This window comes from Loxodonta africana, chromosome 24 (assembly GCF_030014295.1).
Source record: "Loxodonta africana isolate mLoxAfr1 chromosome 24, mLoxAfr1.hap2, whole genome shotgun sequence".
NCBI classification, from domain to species: Eukaryota; Metazoa; Chordata; class Mammalia; order Proboscidea; family Elephantidae; genus Loxodonta; species Loxodonta africana.
Genome location: NC_087365.1, coordinates 9600712 through 9626683, shown reverse-complemented (window position 1 = coordinate 9626683; position 25972 = coordinate 9600712). Strand labels below are relative to the sequence as shown.

Genomic DNA, 25972 nt, shown 5'->3' with positions numbered 1-25972 from the left:
GTGCCACAGCATTCATTTCTTCCTTGAAAGGGTTTATGGTAGTTTTTAATAAGTGGCCTTTGCTTAATCTTACTCTAGAAGAACACAACTCTGTACCTTGGCTGCTTGACCGGCAGCATGACGGGCTGGTCAGTCCCACCAGGCCAAACGACCAAGACAGGAGCAAGTGGCATCACATACAGGCGGGATGGGAGTCTGAGTAATAACAGAGGTGCCACCAGACCCAGAGGGCAAAGAAAGGGTGGAATCAGGTCAAGATAGGACTTATGTGCACTACTACTGCCTACATAGTCCTTAAATGCTCTTCCGCCTGGACTTTATTCTCCACAGACTTAGTCCCTCATGCCTGCTTCAAGCTTGACTGCCTGCTGATACATGTAGGCTCAGGCTCTGCTGACTTTCTCTTCCTCATAGATACTTGCTTTTATCATTCTTGAGCCCCACACTATGCCTACACCCACTGCTTTGGTCCCACAGCCTCCTCTCTGGCCTCAGGTCCACCCTTGGGCTCAAGTGGCTCCCAGACGAGCTTCTTCTGTTACCCTCAACAAGACACCCATGACTGGGGCCTCTTCTTTGGTTGCCTTACCATCGGTCAGCCCATCCTCTTGCCCTGTTCCTTGGGTCTATCTCACTGATGCCCACAATTCAGGGACTCAAGTTTCAAGTATCCTTCTTAGATAGGTCTGGTTCACTCTCCAAAGAGGTGAGGCATTGCAGCCATTCAGGAGGGAAGATTTCAATGTAACAGAAGGCTACACCCACTGAGGGCTTCTACTAGTTGTGATGCATCTATTCAACAAATACACACTCATATATTACCTCCCCCTGTGCAAGGCAAGGAATATGGCAGACATTCTCTAAGCCACCTGGGAGCTTGCAGTGCATGAGAAAGACAGACCCAGAAGAAAGCAATCAAAAATTCAAAGCATTTTATAAAAGAAGGTGGCCCAGGAGTTAGGGGTGTGGTGATAGGACACAGAACAAATAATTTAGTTTAGCTGGACTATATGTAAGGGAGTCATAGGCAAAGCAAGAGAGGCCAACTGAGGACAGAAACTTCCTACTTGGGATGCCGGGCTGAAGGTTTCTGCTTTTTTCAGTAGGTAAGGGGGAATCACTGAAGATACTGGAGCATAGGCAGTAATGCTGGCGAGGAATTCAAATTTGCAGGGTCGGGGAGGGACTGAACAAAGGGTTGGGATCAGTAAAGATACTTTGCAATGGCTGAGACTGACTTCAGTTATAAAGACCTGGTTGTGAACTGAAGTGGTTAAATAAAGGGAAGATGTGACCACTGAGGAAGAAGGAACCAAGAAAATGAAAGTGGTGTCTGTGTGAATGTATTACAGTTTTATCACTTGCCTGCTTTGAAGAATCTTTGAGAACATTTTCAACACTGTCTTCAGAAGAGACGGTATCTGGTCGTTCATAGTCTACCTGAAACACCTTCGTTACAATGCCACTCTGTCTGCAGTCTCTGAAAATTATTTAAAAAGAAAAAAAAATGTAGTTTAGACAAAGAATCAAAGAGAAGGTGGCTACCTGGAGCAAAGGAGAATGAAGAACACCAAGAACAGAAGGTAATTACGAGCCCAAGAGATAGAAAGGGCCACATAAACCAAAGGCTACGTCAGCCTGAGACCAGAAGAACTGGATGGTACCCAGCTACAACCGATGACTGCCCTGACAGGGAACATAACAGAGAACCCCTGAGGGAGTAGGAGAGCAGTGGGATCCAGACCCCAAATTCTTGTAAAAAGACCAGACTTAATGGTCTGACTGAGACCTGAAGGACCCCAGTGGTCATGGCCCCCAGACCTTCTATTAGCCCAGGACAGGAACCATTCCGAAAGCCAACTCTTCAGACAGGGATTGGACTGGACAATGGGATAGAAAAAGATGCTAGTGAAGAATGAACTTCTTGGATCAAGTAGACACTTGAGACAATGTTGGCATCTCCTATCTGGAGAAGAGATGAGAGGGCAGAGGGGGTCAGAAGCTGGTGGAATGGACACGAACAGAGAGAGTGGAGGGAAGGAGCGGGCTGTCTCATTAGGGGGAGAGCAATTAGGAGTATATAGCAAGGTGTACATAAATCTTCATATGAGAGACTGACTTGATTTGTAAGCTTTCACTTAAAGCACAATAAAAATTAAAAAAAAAAGAAGGTGGCTAACAATTAAGATGACTCTATTAAAGTCCCTTGGTCTAGCTACTAAACTTATCATATTTTAAAGTGGAGAAATTACAACCCAATTCCCACAGTCTTTCCTTACCTTATTCTCATTTTGATTGTCTATGGCTGTGTAACAAACCACACCCAAAACAACATAGTCTTAAAATACAAATCTGTACATATATGCGGGTTAACTGGGCTCAGCTAGGTGGCTCTTGTTTGAGATCTCTCATGTGGTTCAGTCAGTTGTCAGCTGGGGCTAGAATCAAATGAAGGCTCGACTGGGCTGGACATCCACAAGGACCCCTCCACTCATATATGTGAAGCCCAGGCTGGGATAGCTGAAACAGCTGGGGGCTCGCCAGTCTCTCTCTCTCTCCCTCTCTTTTGGGCTACCTTGGGTTATCTTCAGTTCTGAGGAATCACATTACCCAAATCTCGGGGTAGTTGGACCTGCTACGTGACAGCTAGCTTCCACCAGTGTTTATGTCCCCAAAGACCAAAACAGAAATTGCCATGCTTCTTGTGATCTAGCCTCAGAAGTCCTCAGTGTCACTTCTGAAGTATTCTGTTGGTCAAAAGTAAGCCTTGCTTATTAAACAAGATAGCAGTTCCAAGGCGTAAGTAGTCCAGAGCTGGTATGGTGCCATGGTGGCAGGGGCGTGGTGTTGAGTTTCTATCTTGTTTCTCCACCATCCCTAGGATGTTGCTCTTGGCTGACCACACATACACATTCCAGCCAGCAGGAAGCGGGGCCCACCCTCCCCTTTAAGGGCACAATCCAGAAGTTGCACACATCACTTCTACACACATTTTGCAGGCCATAACTTGGTGACATGGCTCTACCTAGCTGCAAGGAGGATTGGAAAATGCCTTTCTTCTAGGTAACTATGTGTCCAGGTAAAAATCACATATTATTAAAGAAGAAGGGAAAAGCAGATATTGAGGGACAGCCAGCAGCCTACGCCAAACCATCACGGCAGCAGTCAGTGTATTCAACACATTTAACTCTCACCCCTGCGAAAGTTTACGGCACAAATTAGTCTCTCATTCAAAGATTTATACACAAATTATTTCATGACGTTGGTTGCAATCCCTGAAATGTGTCAGCATTCTTCCCCCTTTCTACCCTGGGTTCCCGTGTCCATTCATCCAGTTTTCCTGTGCCTTCCTGTCTTTTCATCTCTGCTTTTGGGCAAGTGTTGCCCATTTGGTCTTATATATTTGATTGAACTAAGAAGCATGTTCCTCATGTGTGTTATTGTTTGTTTTATATGCCTGTCTAATTTTTGGCTGAAAGGTGGACTTCAAGAGTGACTTTGGTTCTGAGTTAGCAGGGTGTCCAAGGGCCATAGTCCTGGGGTTCCTCCAGTTTCTCTCAGACCAGTAAATCTGGTCTTTTTTTGTGAATTTGAATTTTGTTCTACATTTTTTTTCCTGCTCTGTCTGGGACCCTCTATTGTGACCCCTGTCACAGCAGTCATTGGTGTTAGCCAGGCACCATCTAGTTCTTCTGGGCTCAGGCCGGGGGAGGCTATGTTCACGTGGTCCATTAGTCCTTTGGACTAATATTTTCCTGTGTCTTTGGTTTTTATCATTCTCCTTTGCTCTAGACGGGATGGGACCAATAGATGTATCTCAGATGGCCGTTCACAAGCTTTTAAGACCCCAGATGCTACTCACTAAAGTAGGATGTAGAACACTTTCTTTATAATCTATGTTATGCCGATTTACCTAGATATCCCCTGAGACTATCTATAGTCCCCAGCCTTCAGCCCCAGTAACTCAAGGTGTATAGATGAGCCCAGGAAGCTTCTATGATGTTGCCTTGGTCAAGTTGTGCTGATTTCCCCTATAATGTGTGTTGTCTTTCCCTTCACCAAAGCTAACACTTGTCTACTACCTAGTTAGCGATTTCCCCTTCCTACCCTTCCCCTCCCTCATAACCATCAAAGTTTTTTTTTTTTTTCCCCACTAACTAGACAACTGATAAGTGGTAACTTTACTGAAGGGTAAGACAGTACACAATACTGGGGAAGTCTGCGCAACTTGACCAAGGCAAGGTTATTGAAGCTTTATAGCCACATCCAAACTCCCTGAGGGACTGAATTACTGGGCTGAGGGCTAGGGACCATAGTCTCTGGGGACATCTAACTCAACTGGCATAACATAGTTTATAAACAAAATGTTCCACAACCTACTTTAGTGAGTAGTGTCTGGGGTCTTAAAAGCCTGTGAGCAGCCATCTAGATACTCCACTGATCCCATCCTGTCTGAAGCAAGGGAGAATGAAGAAAACCAAAGGCACAAGGGAAAGATTAGTCCAAAGAACTAATGAACCATAACTACCAGAGCCTCCACCAGACTGAGTCCAGCACAACTAGATACTGCCTGGCTACTACCACTGACTGCTCTGACAGGGATCACAACAGAGGGTCCCGAACAGAGCTGGAGAAAAATGTAGAAAAAAATTCTAACTCACAAAAAAAGACCAGACTTGCTGGTCTGACATAGACTAGAGAAGTTCTGAGAGTATGGCTCCCAAACGTCCTTTTAACTCAGTACTGAAGTCACTCCTGAAGTTCACCCTTCAGCCAAAGATTAGACAGGTCCATAAAACAAAATGAGACTAAACGGCACATCAGCCCAGGGGCAAGAACGATAAGGCAGAAGGGGACAGGAAAGCTGGTAACAGGGAACCCAAGGTTGAGAAGCGGAGAGTATCGACATGTCACGGGGTTGGCAACCAATGTCACAAAACAATATGTGTATTGTTTAATAAGAAACTAATTTGCTCTTTTGAAAGCACAATAAAAAAACAGATTGTTTTTTTTCTGTGTTAACACAGAAAAAAACAATTGTATTTACAATCGTGGTCTCATGCAATATTTGTCTTTTTGTGACTGGCTTATTTCACTCAGCATAATGCCTTCCAGATTCATCAGTGTTGTGAGATATTTCCAGGATTCATCATTGTTCTTTATTTTTGCATAGTATTTCATTGTGTGTATGTACCATAGTTTGTTTATCCATTCATCTGTTGATAGGCATTTAGGTTGTTTCCATCTTTTTGCTATTGTGAATAATGCTGCAGTGAACATGGGTGTGCATATGTCTATTTGTGTGACGGCTCTTATTTTTCTAGGATATATTCCTAGGAGTATGACTGCTGGATCGTACGGTATTTCCATTTCTAGCTTTTTAAGTAGGCGCCATATCGTTTTCCATAGTGGTTGTACCATTTAACATTCCCACCAGCAGTGCAAAAGAGTTCCAATCTCCCTGAAACCTACCTCCCCACCATTTGTTATTTTCTGGTTTTCTTTTTTTTTTTTTTGATTAGTGCCAGTAATGTTGGGGTGAGATGGTATCTCATTGCAGTTTTGATCTGCATTTCTCTAATGGCTAGTGATCGAGAAGATTTCTTCGTATATCTGTTAGCTGCCTGAATGTCTTCTTTGGTGAAGTGTCTGTTATCCTTTGCCTATTTTTAAAGTGGATTATTTGTCTTTTTGTTGTGGAGGTGTTGGATTTTCTTTAAGATTTTAGAGATTAGACCTTTGTCAGATATGTCATAGCCAAAAATGTCTTCCCAATCTGTAGATGCTCTTCTTACTCTTTTGGTGAAGTCTTTCGATGAACAAAATGTTTAATTTTTAGAAGATCCCAGTTATGTAGTTGATCTTCAGTGTTTGTGTATTGTTAGTTACAGTATGTAATCTATTTATGCTGTATATCAGGCCCCTAGCATTGACCCTAGTTTTTCTTCCATAATCTTCATACTTTTTAGTTTTATATTTAGGTCTTTGATTCATTTTGAATTAGTTTTTGTGTATGGTATGAGATATGGGTCCTGTTTTATTTTTTTTTACAGGTGGCCATCCAGTTTTGCCAGCACCATTTGTTAAAAAGACTGTCTTTTTCCCATTTAATGGACTTTGGGCCTTTGTCAAAGATCAGGTGACTATAGGTGGGTGGATTTACATCTGGGTTCTCAATTCTGTTCCATTGGTCAATGTGTCTGTAGTTGTATCGGTACCAGGCTGTTTTGACTACCGTAGCTGCATAGTAGGTTCTGAGGTCAAGTAGTGTTAGACTTCCTACTTTGTTCTTCCTCTTCAATAATGCTTTACTTATCCGGAGCCTCTAACCTTTCCATTTAAAGTGAATGGTTAGTTTTTCCATCATTAAAGAACGCTCTTGGTATTTGGATAGGGATTGCATTGTATTTGTAGATGGCTTTGTGTATCATTTAATTTCTTGACTGCTGCTTTCACTGGTATTGTTTGTAGATCCAAGACAAATGAAATCTTTGACAACTTCAGTATTTTCTCCATTTATCATGATGTTGTTTATTGGTCTAGATGTGAGGGTTTTTTTTTCTTTATATTGTGTAATGCATATTGAAGGCCGTGGTCTTTGATCTTCATCAGTGCTTCAAGTCCTCTTCGATTTCAGCAAGCAACGTTGTGTCATCTGCATACTAAAGGTTGTTCATGAGTCTTCCTCCAATCCTGATACTGTGTTCTTCTTCAGATAGTCCAGCATTCAGATTATTCGCTAAGCATACACATTGAATAAGTATGGTGAAAGGATACAATCTTGATGCACACCTTTCCTGATTTTGACCCACACAGTATCCCCTTGCTCAGTTCAAACTCCTGCCTCTTGGTCTATGTACAGGGTCCTCATGAGCACAATTAAGTGTTCTGGAATTCCCATTCTTCACAATCTTATCCATAATTTGTTATGCTCAACATAGTAGAATGCCTTTGCATAGTCAATAAAACACAGGTAAACATCTTTCTGGTACTCTCTGCTTTTAGCCAAAATTCAACTGACATCAGCTATGATATCCCTCATACTACGTCCTCTTCTGAATCCAGTTTGAATTTCTGGCGATTTCCCACCAAAGTACTGGGCTGCAACAGTTTTTGAATTACCTTCAGCAAAATTTTATGTATGTGTGATATCAATGATAGTGTTTGATGACCTCCATATTCTGTTGTATCACCCTTCTCTGGAATGGGCACAAATATGGATCTCTTCTAGTTGGTTGGCCAGGTAGCTATCTTCCAAACTTTTTGGCATAGATAAGTGAGCACTTCCAGTGTTGCATGCATTTGTTGAAACATCTCAGTTGGTATTCCATCAATTCCCAGACCCTTGTTTTTACCAATGCCTTTAGCACAGCTTGGACTTCTGCCTTCAATATCATCGGTTCCTGATCATATACTACCTCCTGAAGTGGCTGCAAGTCGAACAATTCTTCTCGGTACAGTGACTTCATGTATTCTTTCCATCTTCTTTTGATGCTTCCTGCGTCATTCAATATCATGACCACAGAATCCTTCGACACTGCAACTCGAGGCTTGTATTTTTCCCTCAGTCCTTTCAGCTTAAAAAATGCCGAGCGTGTTCTTCCATTTTGGTTTGCTAACTCCAGGTCTTTATATGTTTCATTATAATACTTTGTCTTCTGGAGCTGCCCTTTGAAATCTTCTGTTCAGCTCTCTTACTTCATCATTTCTTCCATTCTTTTTAGCTACTCAACATTCAAGAGCAAGCTTCAGAGTCTCTTCTGACACCCATTTTTGTTTTTTCTTTTTTTCTTATCTTTTTAATGACCTTTTGCTTTCTTTATGAATGATGTCCTTGATGTCATCCCAAAACTGGTCTGGTCTTCGGTCATTAGTGTTCAATATATAAATCTGCTCTTGATATGCTCTCTAAATTTAGGTGGGATATACTCAAGGTTGTACTTTGGCTCTTGCAGACTTGTTTTAATTTTCTTCAGCTTCAACCTGCATATGAGCAATTGATGGTCTATACTGCAGTCAGCCTGTGGCCTTGTTCTGGCTGACAATATTGAGCTTCTCCATTGTCTCATACCACAGATGTAGTTGATTTGATTATTCTGTATTCCATCTGGCAAGATTCACACATATAGTCACTCTTTACATTGTTGAAAAAAGGTATATCTGACGAATAAGTCGTTGTTCTTGCCAAATTCTATCATGCAATCTCTGGCATCGTTTCAATCACCAAGGCCATATTTTCCAACTAGCAAAGCTTTTCCTCGTTTCCAACTTTTACATTACAATCACCAATAATTATCAATGAATCACGATTGCATGTTTAATCAATTTCAGACTGCAGAAGTTGGTAAAAAATTTAAATTTTTTCATCTTTGGCATTAGTGGTTGGTACATGAATTTGAATAGCAGTCGTATTAACTGGTCCTCATTGTAGGCAGATGGATATTATCGCAACACTGGCAGCACTGTACTTCAGGATAGATCTTGAAATGTTCTTTTTGACAATGAATGTGATGTCATTTTTCTTCCTCTTTCCTGACATAGTAGACTATATGATTATTTGATTCAAAATGTCCAATACCAGCCCATTTCAGCTCACTAATGCCTAGGATATCAATCTTTAAGCATTCCATTTCATTTTTGATGGCTTCCCATTTCCCCAGATTAACAGTTCGTACATTCCACATTCCTATTATTAATCGATGTTTGCAGCTGTTTCTTGTCATTTTAAGTTGTGCCACATCAGGAAATGAAGGTCCCGAAAGCTTGGTTTCATCCACTTCATTAAGGTCGACCCTACCTTGAGGAAGTAGCTTTTCCCCAGGCTTTTTTGATCGCCTTCCAATCTGAAAGGTTTATCTTCCCGTACTATATCAATGTTCCCCTGCTATTCATAAGGTTTTTACTGGCCAACTTTTTTTAGAAGTAGACCACCAGATCCTTCTTTCTAGTCTGTCTTAGTCTGGAATCTCCCCTAAAACCTGTTCATCCTGTTGGTATTTAAATTGATATCAACTTCCAGTGTTGCATGCATTTGTTGAAACATCTCAGTTGGTACTCCATCAATTCCCATGTGGTGACAACACCCATGCCACCACAGTACAACAAACTGACAGGTGACTGATGGACTTTTTACTTTAAGGTTGAATAAAAATCTTCATTGGTAACTGTATAGAATTAATCGGCAATTTCTCTTTACCTGGTTTCATGATTATTTATTTTTAGGGTAATGTTCATTGTTAAATTTTGCAAGCTACCCAAAATTATCAAGAAGAAAACAAAAGAAAAATGATCTTACCAGAGGCAATTACTACTAAAGTAGCCTGGTGGTGCAGTGGTTAAGCACTTGGTTGCTAATTAAAAGGTCGGCAGTTCAAATTCACCATATTTCTCTCCGGGAGAAATATGTGGGAGTCTACTCCTGTAGAAATTTACAGCCTTGGAAATCCTATGGGGCAGTTTTACCCTGTTGTGTGGGGTCCCTATGAGTCTAAATCAACTTGACAGCACTGGGCTCAGTTTTTTAATTACACCTGTTGTAGAGAAACAACTTTCATCAATAAAGAGATTTTATTATGACATACCAGCAAACAAAATGGGAAATTGGCTGCAAGCCCTCAGGCATAAACTGACTAAAATCTAAAGAAGTACAACCTATAAGTGTTTTTTAAGCAATTTTGACAGATGCTGATTCATTATAAGCAAATTACTTACAGACTATGATTGGTTAAAAACAAAGAACTAAGATCAAGATTGGGTGATCTTCCCTTGTTTTCATTTTCTAACAATGTGGTCTCTTAGCTCAGGTGTCCTGTGTCTGCCATATGATGGTTGTTTTTTATTTGTTACGTGTGGGCTACGTATGATACTAGGTAGATCTTTAACTCACTTCCTGGGATATACTGTTGTTTAGTTTTTAGTAAGCTCATCCACTGTCCACTGAACTGGTAAGAGCACTCTGTCCCACTTCTTTGATGTAGTTCTCTATTGTTTCAAGCTTTTCAGGTTCTAACAAACAAGCTGGCCTTTCGTGGTTATGGCCTGCTGTGGTTAGGTTAACCCTTTGTTACTACTAAAGTTTGGTATGTTTTCTTCCAGTTTTTACATATTTTAAACATAGTTAAAACAATTTAGTATAATCTTGTATCCTAATATTTTTCACTTATTATATTGTAAATATTTTCCTATGTCATTCAAAATTACTTAAACATAATTTTTCCTCTTAATGTATTAATGACCTTCAGTTGGTAACAATCTTGTTTAAAAAATCCATTTTCTTATTTATGAAACTAATTACTTTAAGTACTTAAAAAAAGACTTGAACGAAACAGAATAATTTCCATAAAGAACTAGTTTACTGCAAATCTACACAAGCCCTAATCTTTCCGTGTCGAAGACTCAAACATCTTTCTGTACAAATGTTTTCCTTAGCTGAGCATCTCTGAAATACTGGCACTTAATGGGCATGGAGAGGGGTGATGGTGAGAGGCATAAAGAATAACCTTATTTTCTTCCCGCTCTTCTGAAAGCTTTATTAACTCTTTCGAACTACAGCTCGTCATTAATCTCCACATTTTACTGCTAACTGCAGCTTCTCAAGCAGCCTGCCTTGCGGCACGAGGCACCAGAGTATTTCATTTGTTAATTTTTAATGATTTTTGAGATGAATTGTTTAGACAGAAGTGGCCTGAAAGTGGAAAAAACATGCAAATTCTCATCTTTGATAAAGAATAATAAAGTGTAAGAGGGGTTGTTTTGCTTCGTTTTTATCTTACTATTTGTTTTGATTTTCAGATGCCAAAGTGTAGAATTTGTAGCTCTCCTCAAAAAGCCAGGGGCCTGGAGAGCCAGCCAGGTATTCGGTTCCAGGCTTAAAATGTCCCAAAAAATGTGGCCAAACCTGTCTTGTTGGACAAAACAGTTCTCTATCAACGTCACAAGATTTGTTAAACATTTATTTTTTTCTCTACAATGCACAGTGAAAGTTGCCAAATTAAAAGGTGTTTCTATACTTAAATGGGGAAAAAGTAATTGAGAAGGAATCAGAGGACAAAGCATAAAGTACCTAATATTTAACCAAAAAAAACAAAAAACAAAAAACCAAAGCCACCACCACTGAGTCAATTTTGACTCATAGCGACCCTACAGGACAACGTAGAACTGGCCCATAGGATTTCCAAGGCTGTAAATCTTTAGGGAAGCCAGACTGCGACATCTTTCTCCCGCAGAGCTGCTGGTGGGTTCCAACCTCTGATATTTTGGTTTGCAGCCAAGCACTTTAACCACTGTGCCATCAAGGCCCACTAGCTAATGTCCAGCAAGCTGAAATATGGTAGTTTTGAAGGCCAATAAAGTCAGTACAAATAAAGCAGAGATTGATGGCTGCTTCCAGGGGAATAAAAGAACCATCCACTAAACATGATATTTTTTTTTCCAGAATCAGATGAAACCCTAAAAAGGCTCTTTCTTTCCCAACCCCTAATATGGAATTAAAAATAAAAACTATTAGTATACATAACACTTCACTGAACTGTACATGCACACGTTATGGTGCACAAATAAAAGACAAATAAAACACAGAAGTTATGTACATGCTGAGATTAAAGTAATCCGGCACTGATTTTCATAGGAAGAAATAAGTAAAATTAAAACATAATGTCATTCCATTACGCTAAAAAGTCATTTAATCACTGTTATTGACTTACTTAGAAACTGCAATAGCTTTAACTTGTATTTTTCCATCAGGCAAAGTAATAGGTTTTGTATACTTATATGTATTATTTTCACCGTAACCGATTCTCTTTAGAAATTCAGGTTTGCTGCCATCCAGGGTATAATATATGTTGACATCTGGGGTGTCTGAAAAATATAAAACAGGATAACTGTAATTGGTTCTAAAGTAGCCAGTCCCTGAGGTATGCCTATACATCAGTTATTTATGGAAAATTTATACATCTATTATTTATATTATAAAAATGAGTAACAATAATTAAATTCTTCCTCTATTCCATGCATTGTACTTTGTTATGTTTTATTTGGACTTGGTAAATGATTCCTACATTTTTTGGGGAAAAATTTTAAAGATAATAAATTCATATGATTCAAATGATATCTTGAGTATCCCCAAGTGCGTATCAGTATATATGTACATATTCTTACTTCTCACTCTCTTTTTACACCAATTGTGGCACACCACATCCTGTTCCACACACTTCGTTTTTCATTTTAGATTATACCTTGGATATTGTTCTATATGGGCACATAAAGGGCCTCCTCATGCTTTTGTATGGCTGCACCATATTCTCTTGTATGAATGAACTATAAATTAATCAACCCTCATTTAGGCTTTCTTTTTCTTTTCTTTCTTCTGGCTATTACAAGAATTATAACGAATATCCTTGTAAAGAGCTCCTTTTGTAAGCACAGCTGTAAAACAAATATGCGGAAGTAGTACTGCAGGGTCCAAAGATATGTGCATTTGTAACTTTGATTAATATCACCAAACTGCCCTCCACTGAGGAGGAAACAATTACATTCCCACGGGAAATGCATGGAAGTGCCTGCTTACCCACAATCCACCCAAATAGTGTTATCGATTTTTCTTTTTGCCAGTCTCCTAGGCAAACAACAAAAAGTAGTATCTTGTAGTTTTAACTCACAATTCCCATATATTGAGTAAGATTCATTCATTCATTCATTCAACAAATATTTGCTGAGTACCTAGTATGTGCCAGGCACTGTTCTAGGAGAGACACACAAACAATAAACCAACAAACAATGCATACTGTCAGGCGGTGAATAAATGCTATGAAGGAAGGTAAGGGGGACAAGGTCTACTCAGAAAGCAGGTGAAGAGATGTGTAGAAGTATCTTTTCATATGCTTAAGAGGCACCTATATATTCTTTCCTATAAAATGTCTTTTCACATCCTTTGCCCATTTTCCTATTGGGTTATTCTTCTTTTTGTTATTGAATTGTGGAAATGTTTTGTTTATTAGAACTTTTCAATATTAGAACATTTGGATACCTTATCATTCTTATCATCATTTATCAACAACCACTCCACTTCTCCTAAGACTTACATGCATATATATTGAAGTTTTATTTTTGCTTGAGAATTTTAAAGAATTACATTGGCCTTTGAAATAAAGCCGGACATAGTATAATGTAGAATATTGTTAACTGCAACTCTAGGTCTAGGAAGCACAGGGCTTATAACATAAATACAGATAAAAAGTTTTTATATGTTTCAGCTATTAAAATATACAGTTGGAATTTCAAAGACTTTTTAATAAGGGCATTCGTCCACGTTTTATCTATAAAACTTTCCCTTTTCCTTATGTTAATTGTGTGTGTGTGCGTGTGCAGAAAGAGCTTGAAGACTAAATATTACCAGGAAATATATTTGCCACTTTATTTCTACAATAATATTTAAGATTTATTTTGGCATCACTACGTGCCAGGCCTTGTGCATCTCACGTATATTTCAACTCATTTAATCTTCACAGCAGCTCTAACTGGTAGATGTCATTATCCATATCTTACAGGGAAGAAGCTGAGACTGAGAATGGCTAAGTAATGTGTCTAAGGTCATTAGAAACTGTCATGCCAGGGGTCAGTCCCCAACATGTCTAAATTGCAAGCAGGTCAAATTTATTATTCTAGCAAAATAATGGGCATCCTGGGAAAGTTTGGGGTTCGACTGGGACATTTTACCTTAGCTGAGGTAAGCTGAGGCATAGCTGCAACATGTACTTACCCCAAAGAAAGGTTGGTCAAAGCCAACTATTTTAATCTAAATATACATGACTCTATTAGCTATCAAAATATCACACTGTTCCAAATTTTGGAAGATTTACAAATTTCCCAAGGTACTGACTATAGACAGCATGCAAAGAAGTAAGTGAAGAACCAGATAAGTGTAAAGAGTATGACAATGTTATTTTAAATGATTTCAAATACACTTGATTCCTACCCGATTTCATTTCCAAAAGTGTATTGTTATCAATTTCATGTTTGGCTTTTCCGGGCGGAGGCACTCGCAGTGGTATGATCTGAGGGACACACACTGAACCAGCAGTCATTTTTCTCCTTACATTAAAAAAAGAAAGTGGATAAAAGTAAATTCCAATGTGTATCTATATTTGAACAAAAAAGTGGAAGAAAAGCACTTCATTTAGAGTGCAGCATAACTAGTAACAAAAAAAAAAAAGAGAGAGAGAGAGAGAAACAGAGACTACTGTTAATACAAATATTGAACCAGTTGCCATCAAGTCAATTCCAAACCATGGGGACCCAGTGTGTGTCAGGGTAGAACTGTGCTCTATAGAGTTTTCAAGTGCTGAGTTTTCAGAAATAGACCACCAGGCCCTTCTTTGTCGAACCACCAGTCTTCAGTTAGCAGCTGAGGGATTTAACCATGTCTCTCCTACAAATATTAGTCAATTTTCAATTGAAGTAGTTATTACACTTCAGCTGTATTTTTGTTGTTCAAGTCTTGTGTGGAGTTTTGATTATCTGAATACTCACCTCACTTCTGGGAAAAGAACACAAATCAACAGGACCAAGGGATGCGCAAATTAAAGGCATCAGGCAGAACAGAGACCATCACTAAAGATCTGCCCTGAGTTCCCACTTGATCATCATCACCTGTTCCAGCCTCCTGTAAGTGTACAACCTCTCTCAGCTTTGGGATGAGTCATCACAGCAGAGGAACAGAAATTAAATCTGTATGTAGCACGAAATGTTAATTTAGAACCAACTCCTTGGGAAAAGCCAGGTCTTTAGAGCTACAGTTGTCACCACAGTGGTTCTTGCATTTCAAAGCTGTAAGGAAACTTTAGAAGGACTGTAGGGTATAAGCTGAAAGGAACTTGGCATGGATTATTAACAGTGACCAACAAACACAATCTTCCATTCCATCTATTGTACTAGCTACAAGTATAGAAGCCTTACTGATCTTTTTCCTGGGGGAAAGTGTCATAATTTTTAAAAAAATGAGGTTTCAGAAAATAAAACCAATCTGCATATCACAGCAACCATCTACAGCTATGCAATGCCTTCTGAAAATTCAATGATTGTGGCTACATCCATATTACTTGATTATAATTTATATATTCGATTATAATCTATATATTCATTCAATTTTTACAGCCCACTTCTTGCACCCTCAGTTGATTATTCAGTTTTCTGTGTCCTTATGTAAACTTATTTATCAATTTGTGGTTAGGCATTTAGGCTATTTTTAGTTTCTTTTTACTTCTGGTGGTTGCGAAAGCTGCTCTGAATATCTTTGTAGCCCAAGTTTTGACACAGGCTCTATTACCAAAAGTGGGATAAATAAATTTAAGGGTGAACTTAATGCTCCAGGTTGGAGGCCAAGAATTTAAACCGCAGATATTGACAGCAGAGTAATAGTCCCTACAGAAGTGCTGCGGAGCTTGCGGGGCTTGCCCATCACCATATTTCCATTCAAGTAAGATGCAGTTAAAATAAAAATAGTTGAGAAATCAGTTCAAAATACAATTAGTTGGGGAGGAAGTCATTCGCGTGCCACCACAGCAGCTGCCCTTGGGAGGCTGGGGCGCCCAGCAGGCCCCACGTGAAAGAGACCCAAAAGGACGCCGACCAGCGAAACCCAAACAGCAGCGCTGAGTCAACAGCACCCAACACCCAACTCCCTCGCCGCCCGGATCCAGTACCCTGCAAGGTCCCCGCCCCCGTCCGTCAGCTGCAGCCGAGGACGCCGGCATCCTTTCGGCGGGAGTGAGGAAGGTCCTCCTGCTCCTCCTCCTCCTCGGGCCACCCAGCCCCCGTTCGGGCCCCACCGAGGGACCTCCACCGCCCCCAGCCCGTCTCTGCTCTCTCACCTCCTCGCTCCCGCTCCGCGGCGGCGACCCGGGTTACCACCGACGCCGCAAGCCGCGCCCCGCCCACTGAGAGCGAGGCAGGTGATTGGCGGAAAGCTCGCTCCCTAGTAACCAGCTCCGCCCCCGCAGCGGGGCCGCCACAGGGGTGCGCCCCTCCCGCGCCTTTGCCGGGGCTTTACTTAGGCGTCCGGGTATATGCCTTCACGGAGGCTGGAAAGTGCTAAAAGCTGATGTCGCCACGTAGAATGGAGGGACCAGTCTCGTTCGTCCGACAGGCATGACCATTCGGTAAAGCAAGCAGAGCGTAACAAACGTAGAGGCGCCGGCGAGCGAGGCGGCGCAGGCGTGACTTGGCCGCCTAAAGCCGACCGACGAGCAAGGACTGGCTGCGACACGAGGAAGAAGGCCCCTTGTCCCCCGGCGGGGAGCTGTCCACCGTCGGTCCCCGGGTTCGTGGGCGTTTTCTTCGGCGACTCAGTGCTCGTCTTCCCCGCACGGGCCCGGATCTGCTCCCTCATGGCTGAGGTGAAGGTGAAGGTGCAGCCGCCCGACGCGGATCCGGTCGAAATAGAAAACAGGTAAAGCAAGTCTAGGTTCCAGGATCCATGAGCACACGTGAAGGGGCTTGCGGGGGTCTGGACCCTCCCCTCCCGCCCCAGATACCAGAACTCTTAAGTTCAAAACGAGCTTGACAGCTTGCAACTCTGTGTAGCTGACTTTGCCCTGATGCTGTTTGCGAAGTTGGGATGATGCCTTTCTTCCTACGTTACGGTGATCAGTGCCAGAAAGGACACCCTCTGGGTTCGGCTGTAATGCTTGGGGATACGTGCACCGATCCAGGATCTGTCTTGTCACTAAGGGAACTCCCGGAGCAGAACGTTCGAGCGCAGCGAGGGCTGCACTTTGTGATTACTTCGGTGCGTTATTGAACTTAAGATCTCAGGACACCTAAAGTCTGTCCTAGTTTTACATTCTCTGGCAGCGCACTGCTGTTTTTAGATTTTATAGTTTCATAAGACCCTCAACTTTCCCAAACGGTTATATATAACACAGATGTGATGAGCCTGTGATGAAGTTAAGATTTGGGTTTACGTTTGTTTGGTAAGGATAATCCCCCAAATAGTTCACAGTTATGGTACGATGCCATAACAAGTTTTGGCTTCCCACCACAAGTGTCTGGAGTTGCCTTCTCCTTACAGGCTTATGGCTATCGAATGCACTACAACTTAATTTTGTCACAGTTATTCCATCTGAGAAAATTGAAGCCTCAGCTTTTTTTTTCCCCCGTGTTTTCATTTAACTTTCATTCTATTTTAAAGTTGAAATAAGTGAGGGAAAGAAGTACTCCCCTTAAACAACAACAATAATGTAAATGTGTATTTAGAAAGCATGTGTCTGAATTTCTTACATGATTTGATTTGGAATCATTATAGAAACAGATTATCTGCCAAAAGTGGGAAAAAAAAAAAGGACAATTTCAAACCATCCTGCTTGTATTTCCCCTCCTGCCTCTTGAAACAGGCAAACATGCATAATATCATTAATGCCTTTGTTCCTAGGATTATAGAGTTATGTCACCAGTTCCCTCATGGAATCACAGACCAAGTAATTCAGAATGAAATGCCTCATATAGAAGCCCAGCAGCGGGCAGTGGCCATCAATAGACTGTTGTCCATGGTAAGATGAATTCAAACTCATGCATGTAATTACTTACCTGTCATGGTTGTCAATACTTCCTGTTATGTAGCCATAAAATCAGAAGGTGTGTTCGGTTGTAACTGATACAACTACAAACCGTAAAACAGCACAGGCTACCTAAAGTGAGGGAAGAAGAAATTATAGGTTATTTTTTTGGGAGGGGTTACAAGAGGAATGAAAATAAGTAGTACTTTGTTATTTTTTTTTTAACTATTGTATTTTTTAATCTAATCGTCACTAAGGTACATAAGGACATGAAAGCATAATAGTCTGTGCTCACCTTCTGTCTGCTTCTTACTCCTATTGTTGGGCCCTTCCTTCCGGCTTTCACAGAGCCAGTTCATCAGGGTATCAATCTTACTCTGGGCATTTCAGGAAACAGAAATGAGCCCAGTTGCATCTCAGTAGTCTTGAGCCTTTGGAAAGAAGTGCTGCCTCAGGCTCCAGTGAGGTAGCAGAGGGTTGTTTCAGTAAAGCCCTTCTCCCTGCCCTTACCTCTTTTTCTGTCCTCCTTAAGAACCTGGGACCCTAATGCTGCTCTCCTCCAACTGTCCAGAATCACCCCACCTACTAGTACCCAGTGCTCTAAGTCTACCTGTTTCTTCTCCCATTTTTCTATCATCAAAACTCCCATTTCCTGCGAGCATTTTTATTGGATTTTTAAGGACTGTGGATATGGAGACAGGTGAGCCTTCTGTTCAATCAGTCCCTTCAACCTTCTACTTCAAGGGTGGACAAACTTTTTCTGTAAAGTGCCAGACAGTAAATATTTTAAACTCTGTGGGCCGTGTGGTTTCTGTCACAACTACTTATTCTATGGTTTTAGCAAGTAGCCATGGATAAATCATAAACAAATGCATATGGCAGTATCCCAGTTAAACTGTAATTACAAGTTCTAGCCCAAGGGAAGAGGAATGTTGGTATTTTTAGTCAATTCTCCATGAAGGTCTTCAGCTCCAGGAAAGGTAGAGGGAGAGCTTCTGGGAGGTTGTGGCAGTGGATGGGGGCTGCAGAGATGGCGAAAGACAGGAAGGTGCTAAGGATCATTCTCAGGAAGGAAAGAGCTGAGAGGGTGATCAAAGGACAAAAAGAACATTTCCCACTGCCACAACCTCCTCTAATTTCACAAGGGGGAAGGAGAATCAAGGTGTTGAGCCCAAGGCTGATTCTTATGAGGCAGAGGTCAGACATGTCTTCTGTCTCTGCCATCTTTGCCAATTGTGATACCAACTGTCCCTCCCACAGCACTTTTTACTTCTCTGCTGAGTTCAACAATTCATTGCGGTGGCCCACAGAACTCACAGATAATACTCAAAATTATGGGGTTTATTAAGGAAGTAACAGGTTACAATTCAGGTTCAGGAATGCTCAGAATACAGTTCTTTCATCAGGACAACGTTTTCTTAGCCATGCCCACAGGCACGCCTCTCTCTGGCCCCTCGGCCTCTGTTCTGCTCAGGCAAATGTTACAAAGCTCTTTTAGCTCTGCAGATAAGTGCACAAAGGCACCGCACTCTACCAGTAAGCCTCGGTCCAAAATCACTAGCTTCACTAAGTACCCAGAGGCACTCAGCTTTCTTGCTCCATGAGCTAGGAAGCCCACCATGCCTTCTCTTGCTGGCCTTCTGCTGCTGCCGTTTCTCTGCCACCACTTCTCGCCATCTTCAGTGTTACAGCTTGCTTTCGCATGTTCTCTCTCTCTCTGTCTCTCTGTTCCTGGCTCTTCCTTGGTGGTGGTGAGATCCTCTCCTCTTGCCCCTGGGATGGCTCATTTTAAGCCTAGCAGGATGGCAAAACAGATCAATCCCTGGTGGCCACAATTACCTTATTTCCACAGTCCCACCCAATCACTTGGGTGGGAGTTATAAGACTATGGTAGGAAAGGCCACACAAAAGCAACCCATTGTAGGGCAGGCCATCCCCTGGCTTTCCTAGCCTTGGTTCTTTTATTCTTGGAGGTTAACTTCCCCCTCCCAATCATTTTACCAGTCCAAAACTGTCATTAACAATTAGTCCTTCAGTAGGGCAAAAGAATCCTAAAGGTGAGATTACTCAGTTACCAGCCATTCAGGTCTACTGCAGTTGTTCATCTGATCTGGTCCCACCAAAAAACCTACTGCTGTCGAATCGATTCCAACTCATAGCGACCCTATAGGACAGAGTAGAACTGCCCCATAGAGTTTCCAAGGAGTACCTGGCGGATTTGAACTGCCAACCTCTTGGTTAATAGCTGTAGCACTTAACCGCTATGCCACCAGGGTTTCCCTGACCTAGTCAGGTTCTCCAAAAGTCATGTCGGCTTCACCCTTTCTACTGTCTGATAAAATTTAACTGAGAAGATTATTCCTTTTCTCTGAGCCTCACAAGGTATTAGCAGGGCAAAACCTTTAAGGGACTTTAGATTCAGCCACCGTACACCCCCTTAGTCCACTCTCTTACACTTACAGCTTCTACAATTACAGTTCTTACCAAACCAAACCCACTGTCACTAAGTCGATTCTGACTCACAGCGACCATATAGGACAGAGTAGAACTGCCCCACAGAGTTTCCAAGGAGCGCCTGGTGGATTCAAACTGCTGACCCTTGGGTTAGCAGCCATAGCACTTAACCACTACGCCACCAAGGCTTCCGTGGTTCTTATAGTCACAGTTAACCCTGTTAACAGTTAACACAACTGAATCCTATAATCCTGTCAGGATCTTCCCCCACTTCAACTCATGAATGCACCCAGGTGATCACCACAGGCGAGCGTACGAAACTGTCTGCTCGCCTGCTCCCTTTAACTTTCAGTCCTGGAAGGGGGTTCCCTTGGGCACTGACTTTCTTAAACGAGAATGAGTATTTTTCTTGTTTTCCGTAAGATTTATTAAGCAACTTCCGAAGTGTTCTGGTGAGACACTTGATATGTTACTTATACACTTGAGTGAAAAAAAAAGAAAGATGGGGGCAATTTGTGACCCATGATGTGCCCAGGCATGGTGGCCAGCACCTCTTCCTGCTCTTGGCTGGACCAGTGCTGTCCCCTAACTGCTGTTCCACATTCTTGATTCTTTGGGTTTTACCTGTGGCAGCAGACAGGGAGAGGAACAGCTGTTCAGTTCCTCTCCAGTCCCTCTCTCAGCGTGACATCTGCATCACAACCGAGTGCTCACCTCAGAACAGGAGACGGGTGTGACCCAGAAAAGCTCATTCAATATCAGAATGTACACTTGTGCAGTAGAGAATTAACCTTGCCCCAAAAGAGGTCTGGCCTTTGCCCTTAACTCCTAGGATGTGATCTGTAAGCCCCTGGGATGTCCTCCCTGAGAAGAGTGTCTTTGTTTACCTGGGGGCCTTGGGCCACACTAGGGATGGTCTCTGCTAACAATGTGATTTATGTATGGTACAGGCTTGGGGCCACAGTGGTATCAGCTCGACTTCTTGAGGAGCTGGAGACTAAAGGTCAAACACATGAGTGGTCAGCCATGTATTTGAGACTGAGCCCCAATAAAAAGTCTGGATACCAAGGCCCAGGTGAGCTTCCCTGATTGGCAATAAACTGTGTGTATGGTCACACATCATTGCCGGGAGGAGTTAGTGCTGTCCACGACTCCACTGGGAGAAGACAACTGGAAGGTTCTGCTTGTAACTTTCCTGTACTCTTACCCGTGTGGTTTTTTTCCTTGGCTGATTTTAATCTCTATCCTTTTGCTGTAATAAACTGTAACCATGAGTATAGCAGCTGTCAGTGAATACTGTGAGTCTTTCTAGTGAAGCATCAAGCCTGAGGGTGGTCTTGGAGACTCCTAAACTTGCAATTGGTTCCATAAGTGAGGGTGGCACTGGGAATTCCCAAACTTTGCAATACTTTAGTATTTAGAGGTGAAAAAAAAATCTCTGTAATACAAAGTAGAGAAGGTAAAGTAATACCAGAGCTGTCCTGGCTGGTGGGATGTGTAGAAGATGGGAAGTGATGCAGTGACTTTCACCTGTACCCTCTCCAGGTGTATCAGAGTTTCCCAGTGCTGGGGGCCCAAGATTTTTATATTTCTCAGAAGTGGACATGGGGTAATAAAGTTTAAGAATTACCATCTTAGAATCCTAGATTTAAGACTCAAATTGGAAGGTCACCTACATCAGTATCTACCAGAGTTTGATGCCCAGGCTGGACCAGTCCCCATACTCAACGAGAGGATGCTCACCCGGAAGCTCGGTTGATCAGGTTATCTCCCATCAGCTTCTCAGGGGCCCCTCTCTGAAAACTGTGGGGTGAGAAGCAGGGCCTCACTTGTCTCAAAGTTTCATCCCTTAAAATCAGCTAGGCGGAAGCAAATGTAAGACTGGAGCTGGTCCACACAGGAGCCTCCATTCTGGCATGGATTTGAAGCACACTGGTTTCCATCATAAGCAATCCAGAACTGCATGGTCCTCTCCATGCTCATGAAGATCTCCCTGGTTTCCTCAGATGAGTACTGTTCCTCCTTGCACTCTCTCTCCCATAACCCTGATCTCAGTTTTTCCAAGAATGAGTTGGCTCACCTTTGCCTGTATAAGATGCTGTTGGCCTCCTCCTAGTTTATGAAAAGATTATGGGGTTTATTAGGGAAGTAACAGGTTACAGTTCAGGCTCAGGAACACTCAGGATACTTTTCTTCCATCAGGACAGCCTCTTCTCAGCCGTGCCCACAGGCAGGCCTCTCCTGGCCATTTGCATCTTGGCCCAGCCTCTGCCCTGCTCAGGCAAGTGTTACAAAGCTCTTTTAGCTCTGCCAGTAAGTGCCCAGAGGCCTCTAACTCCACTGATGAGCCTCGGCCCAAGGCGCTCAGCTCTAGTTTCATGGATTAGCAAACCTAGCTCCACCAGTTGCCCAGAGACACCCTACTATGCCAGCAAGCCTTCTGCCTGAAGGCACTTAACTTTCTCACTCCATGGGCTGGGCAGCCCACAACACCGGCTCCTGCCAGTCTTCTGGCTGTGCTGCCTCTGCAGCTGACGTTTCTCTGCTGCCACTTCTTGCTGTCTTCAGTGTTACCCCTCTTTCTCTCTCTCTGTCTCCTGGTTCCAGGAGCTTCTCAGTGCAGGTATCCCAGGTCCAAAGGACACACTCTGCTCCTGCATCTTCTTCCTTGGTGGTGGTGAGATCCTCTCCTTTTGCCTCTGGGATGGCTCATTTTAAGTTTATTGAGATGGCAGAACTGACCATCCCCTTGGTGGGCCACAATTACTCATTTCCACAGTCCCACCCAGTCACCTCTGTGGGAGTTACAAGACCATGGCGAGAAAGTCCACACAAAGGTCGTCCATCACAGCACTGAACCCTCAGTTTGGGCCGCAGCCTCTTCTCCAAGTGCCCATCCCACCCTTTGCTTACATCTGTCTTAACACTGACCAGGTGGTATTGAAATTAGCTAGGTGTTTCCCCTTTAGAATTCATATTTGTCCCCCTAACAGCTATCACAAAACTTGGCATGGTACAGGTGTTCACTAGGTGTTCATAGCCTCCAAATTGAGGTTTGTGGTCTGATTTTGGCACTTAGTGGGGTCAGGGTAGGGAGAGAGGGCATTGCTGTTCATCCATATGTAAATACAGCCATTTCCAAGTCTTCTGTCTGCCTTGTCTTAATTCATGGGAATGGGGGCTTTTCTCAGCCGTGGCTTCCAAGAATGGCCAGAAGCCCAATGGTAGTGGCCACTGGGTTCTGCTACATTAAGGCCCAAGGACATTTAGAAGCATGTAGGAACGTGCTTTGTTTCACTCTTGATTTATTATATAAAAATGATACTACTGCTGGCCTTTCGTTCTTCAGTTGACCTTTCTGCCTAATTTTCATGTAATACGGTAAAAATTATATATATCATTAAATGTCACTATTCACTCTGTGAATTTTACTTAATGATTATGCTATAGAATATTTATGCGTATTTATCCTTTATTTGAACCTTGTATTTGTGTGAATTCTATTTCTGTTTTTACTATATATGTATTTGCTGAATTTGGATTTATTTGAATTTTGATTTTTTACTTACAATTCTAAAGCTGGAAACCACGGTGGCATAGGGGTTAAGTGCCATGGCTGCTAGCCAAAAGGTCGGCAGCTCGAATTTACCAGGTGCCCCTTGGAAACTCTATGGGGCAATTCTACTCTGACCTGTAGGGTGGCTACGAGTCGGAGTCAACTCGATGGCAACGGATCTGGCTTTTTGGGTTTATTCTAAAGCTGCTCATTTAAAATAATTTATGCATTGATCATATAACCAAGCAAGAATCTAGAAGAAATTGCTAGGTATTAATATTTTGAAAAATGATAGATAAAGAGCTAAGTTTTGAAAAATACATTGGATGTGATACATAGGCAAAACCTTAAGTCTCAGGCAAGGAACTGACATAATTGTGGGAGTAGAATGTTTTAGTCTGTGATAAAAATATTATAGTATGCATTAACATTTGATACTGGTTTTGATATATTTTCAAAATAATTGACTGCTGTTTTCTATAAAAAAACAACCCTAGGGCCAGTTGGATCTCTTACGGAGCAATACGGGCCTTCTGTATAGAATAAAAGACTCTCAGAATGCTGGGTAAGCACCTATTTTTTTTTTTTAAGGAAGTTTTAATGATTACAAAAGTAATGTATGTGTTGGAAAAGAAGCCAATACAAAATTGCATAATGTAAACCTGTGTCATCCCCGCCCCCTTTCATGAGTCCCATTTCCTAGAGATAACCACTCTTAATCTCTTTTTCTTTTCTTTTCTTTTTTTAAACAAAAATTGGATCATGCTATCCATACTGTTTTGTACCTTGTTTTTTTCACTTACTATCTGTTGGACATCTTTTCATGTTGGTACATACAGATCTGTCTCATTCTTTTTAAGGTAAGCACTTGTTCTGGTAAATAAGTCAATTTGGTGACATTGTCTGCTTGTTCATTTGAGTAGTCATGTAGATTGATAGACTAATCTGTACCCCTTTGCCTTTTTAATTCTTCTTTATTTCCTTGCAGTAAAATGAAGGGATCAGATAACCAAGAAAAACTAGTATATCAAATCATAGAGGATGCAGGAAATAAAGGTAAGCGTGTGAAGGGACCAGAGAGGAATTGAAATCTGGCTTTCCAAGGTATTGATGAGTATGTAGCGTCTGCTGCCATTTGTGTCAAAATGCGAGGAAGAGAATATAGCATATGTATGCTTGAAGGACCCCAGAGTGATGCAGTTGTTGCTTCAAGGGAGGCAGGAACTAGACAGCTGTGGCCAGAGATGGAAAGAGACTTCTGGATTCTGGACCTCATAAATGTATTATCTGTTCAAAATAAATAAATTAAAACTTAGGTTTTTTTAATCCTAACTTTTTAACTATATGACTTTGGACAAATGACTTAAACTTTGTGGGCCTTGGTTTCTTGACCTTCTCTGTTAATTGTGGATAATAGTATCTCTTTGGTTGTTCTATGAGAATGAAGTATAACACAGATAAACTGCCTAGAACGGTATGGTATGTCTGACGTATCAGATGGTATCAACAGCTCCTTAGTTCCCCTGCTGTCCCCCTTTAGAACGATTTCTGAATTACTGCTATTACCGTTTAGGATCTATTTGACTCATTGATTTATTAGCTTGAACAATTATGATGTGATCTTAAATTGTACACTTAATTCTTATATTCATGAGAATTAAATTAACATCTGAAAAATACGAGAAAGCCATTCTCAATTAAAAAAAATTTCTTTGTCATGTCTCTACATTGGGAAGAAAATATAGCGAGGTATTTTTTCATAAAATTCCCTGTTCATATTCAACAGCACTTTCTTCTTTGAGGGAAAAAATCATAGCTTCTGACGAAGGGCTTTTAGTAGCTGTAAGAACCACAGCTTTTCTTATTCCATCTCACAGGTATACCTGTTGCTGTCGAGTCAATTCTGACTCATAAGGACCCTATAGGACAGAGTAGAACTGCCCCGTAGGGTTTCCAAGGAGCAGCTGGTAGATTTGAACAGCTGACCTTTTGATTAGCAGCCAAGCTCTTAACCACTGCACCACCAGGGCTCCTCTGACAGGTATGGTATTGTAATAAATAATGGGTATACGTGAGTCAGAACTGACTTGGTGGCACCTAACAACAACAACAACAACAACATACATGCGCATAGTTGCTCACCTGAAGGTTTTCTTGCTTCCAGTTGAGGGTGGCCACTGACCTGAGCCAAATCTAAGCTTGTTTCTCACGTTTACATCTAAAGTGAAAATATCAGAGAACAGAGACTGGGGTAACAGAAATCCTGTGGTGTTCAACTTATTTACTTTCTTATAGGAATATGGAGCAGAGATATCCGGTACAAAAGTAACTTGCCACTAACAGAAATCAACAAAATTCTAAAGAATTTGGAAAGCAAAAAGCTTATCAAAGCTGTTAAGTCTGTGGCAGTGAG

General features: G+C 41.7%; 2 protein-coding genes across 3 annotated transcripts in view; one reads left to right on the top strand and one right to left on the bottom strand.

The window, feature by feature from the left end:
• The window catches only part of DZANK1 (double zinc ribbon and ankyrin repeat domains 1), an 84222-nt gene extending 68499 nt beyond the window's left edge, over positions 1 to 15723 (bottom strand). The window contains exons 1-3 of the mRNA XM_023549996.2: positions 13973 to 15723; positions 11703 to 11856; positions 1366 to 1480 (exon numbers count right to left, since the gene is read on the bottom strand). Coding sequence (XP_023405764.1) covers positions 1366 to 1480; positions 11703 to 11856; positions 13973 to 14081 — 378 coding nt within the window. The 5' untranslated portion in view covers positions 14082 to 15723. The remainder of the gene's footprint in view (positions 1 to 1365; positions 1481 to 11702; positions 11857 to 13972) is intronic.
• Positions 15724 to 16136: 413 nt separating this feature from the next.
• Positions 16137 to 25972, top strand: part of POLR3F (RNA polymerase III subunit F) — a 29697-nt gene continuing 19861 nt past the window's right edge. Inside the window, exons 1-6 of one of the 2 annotated variants that reach the window (XM_064275741.1) lie at positions 16342 to 16444; positions 16579 to 16783; positions 17426 to 17543; positions 24057 to 24124; positions 24548 to 24615; positions 25855 to 25967. In XM_064275741.1, coding sequence (XP_064131811.1) covers positions 17487 to 17543; positions 24057 to 24124; positions 24548 to 24615; positions 25855 to 25967 — 306 coding nt within the window. In that variant the 5' untranslated portion in view covers positions 16342 to 16444; positions 16579 to 16783; positions 17426 to 17486. Of the gene's footprint in view, positions 16445 to 16578; positions 16784 to 17425; positions 17544 to 24056; positions 24125 to 24547; positions 24616 to 25854; positions 25968 to 25972 lie in introns of both variants that reach the window. The other variant, XM_003411780.4, reaches the window with a different exon arrangement.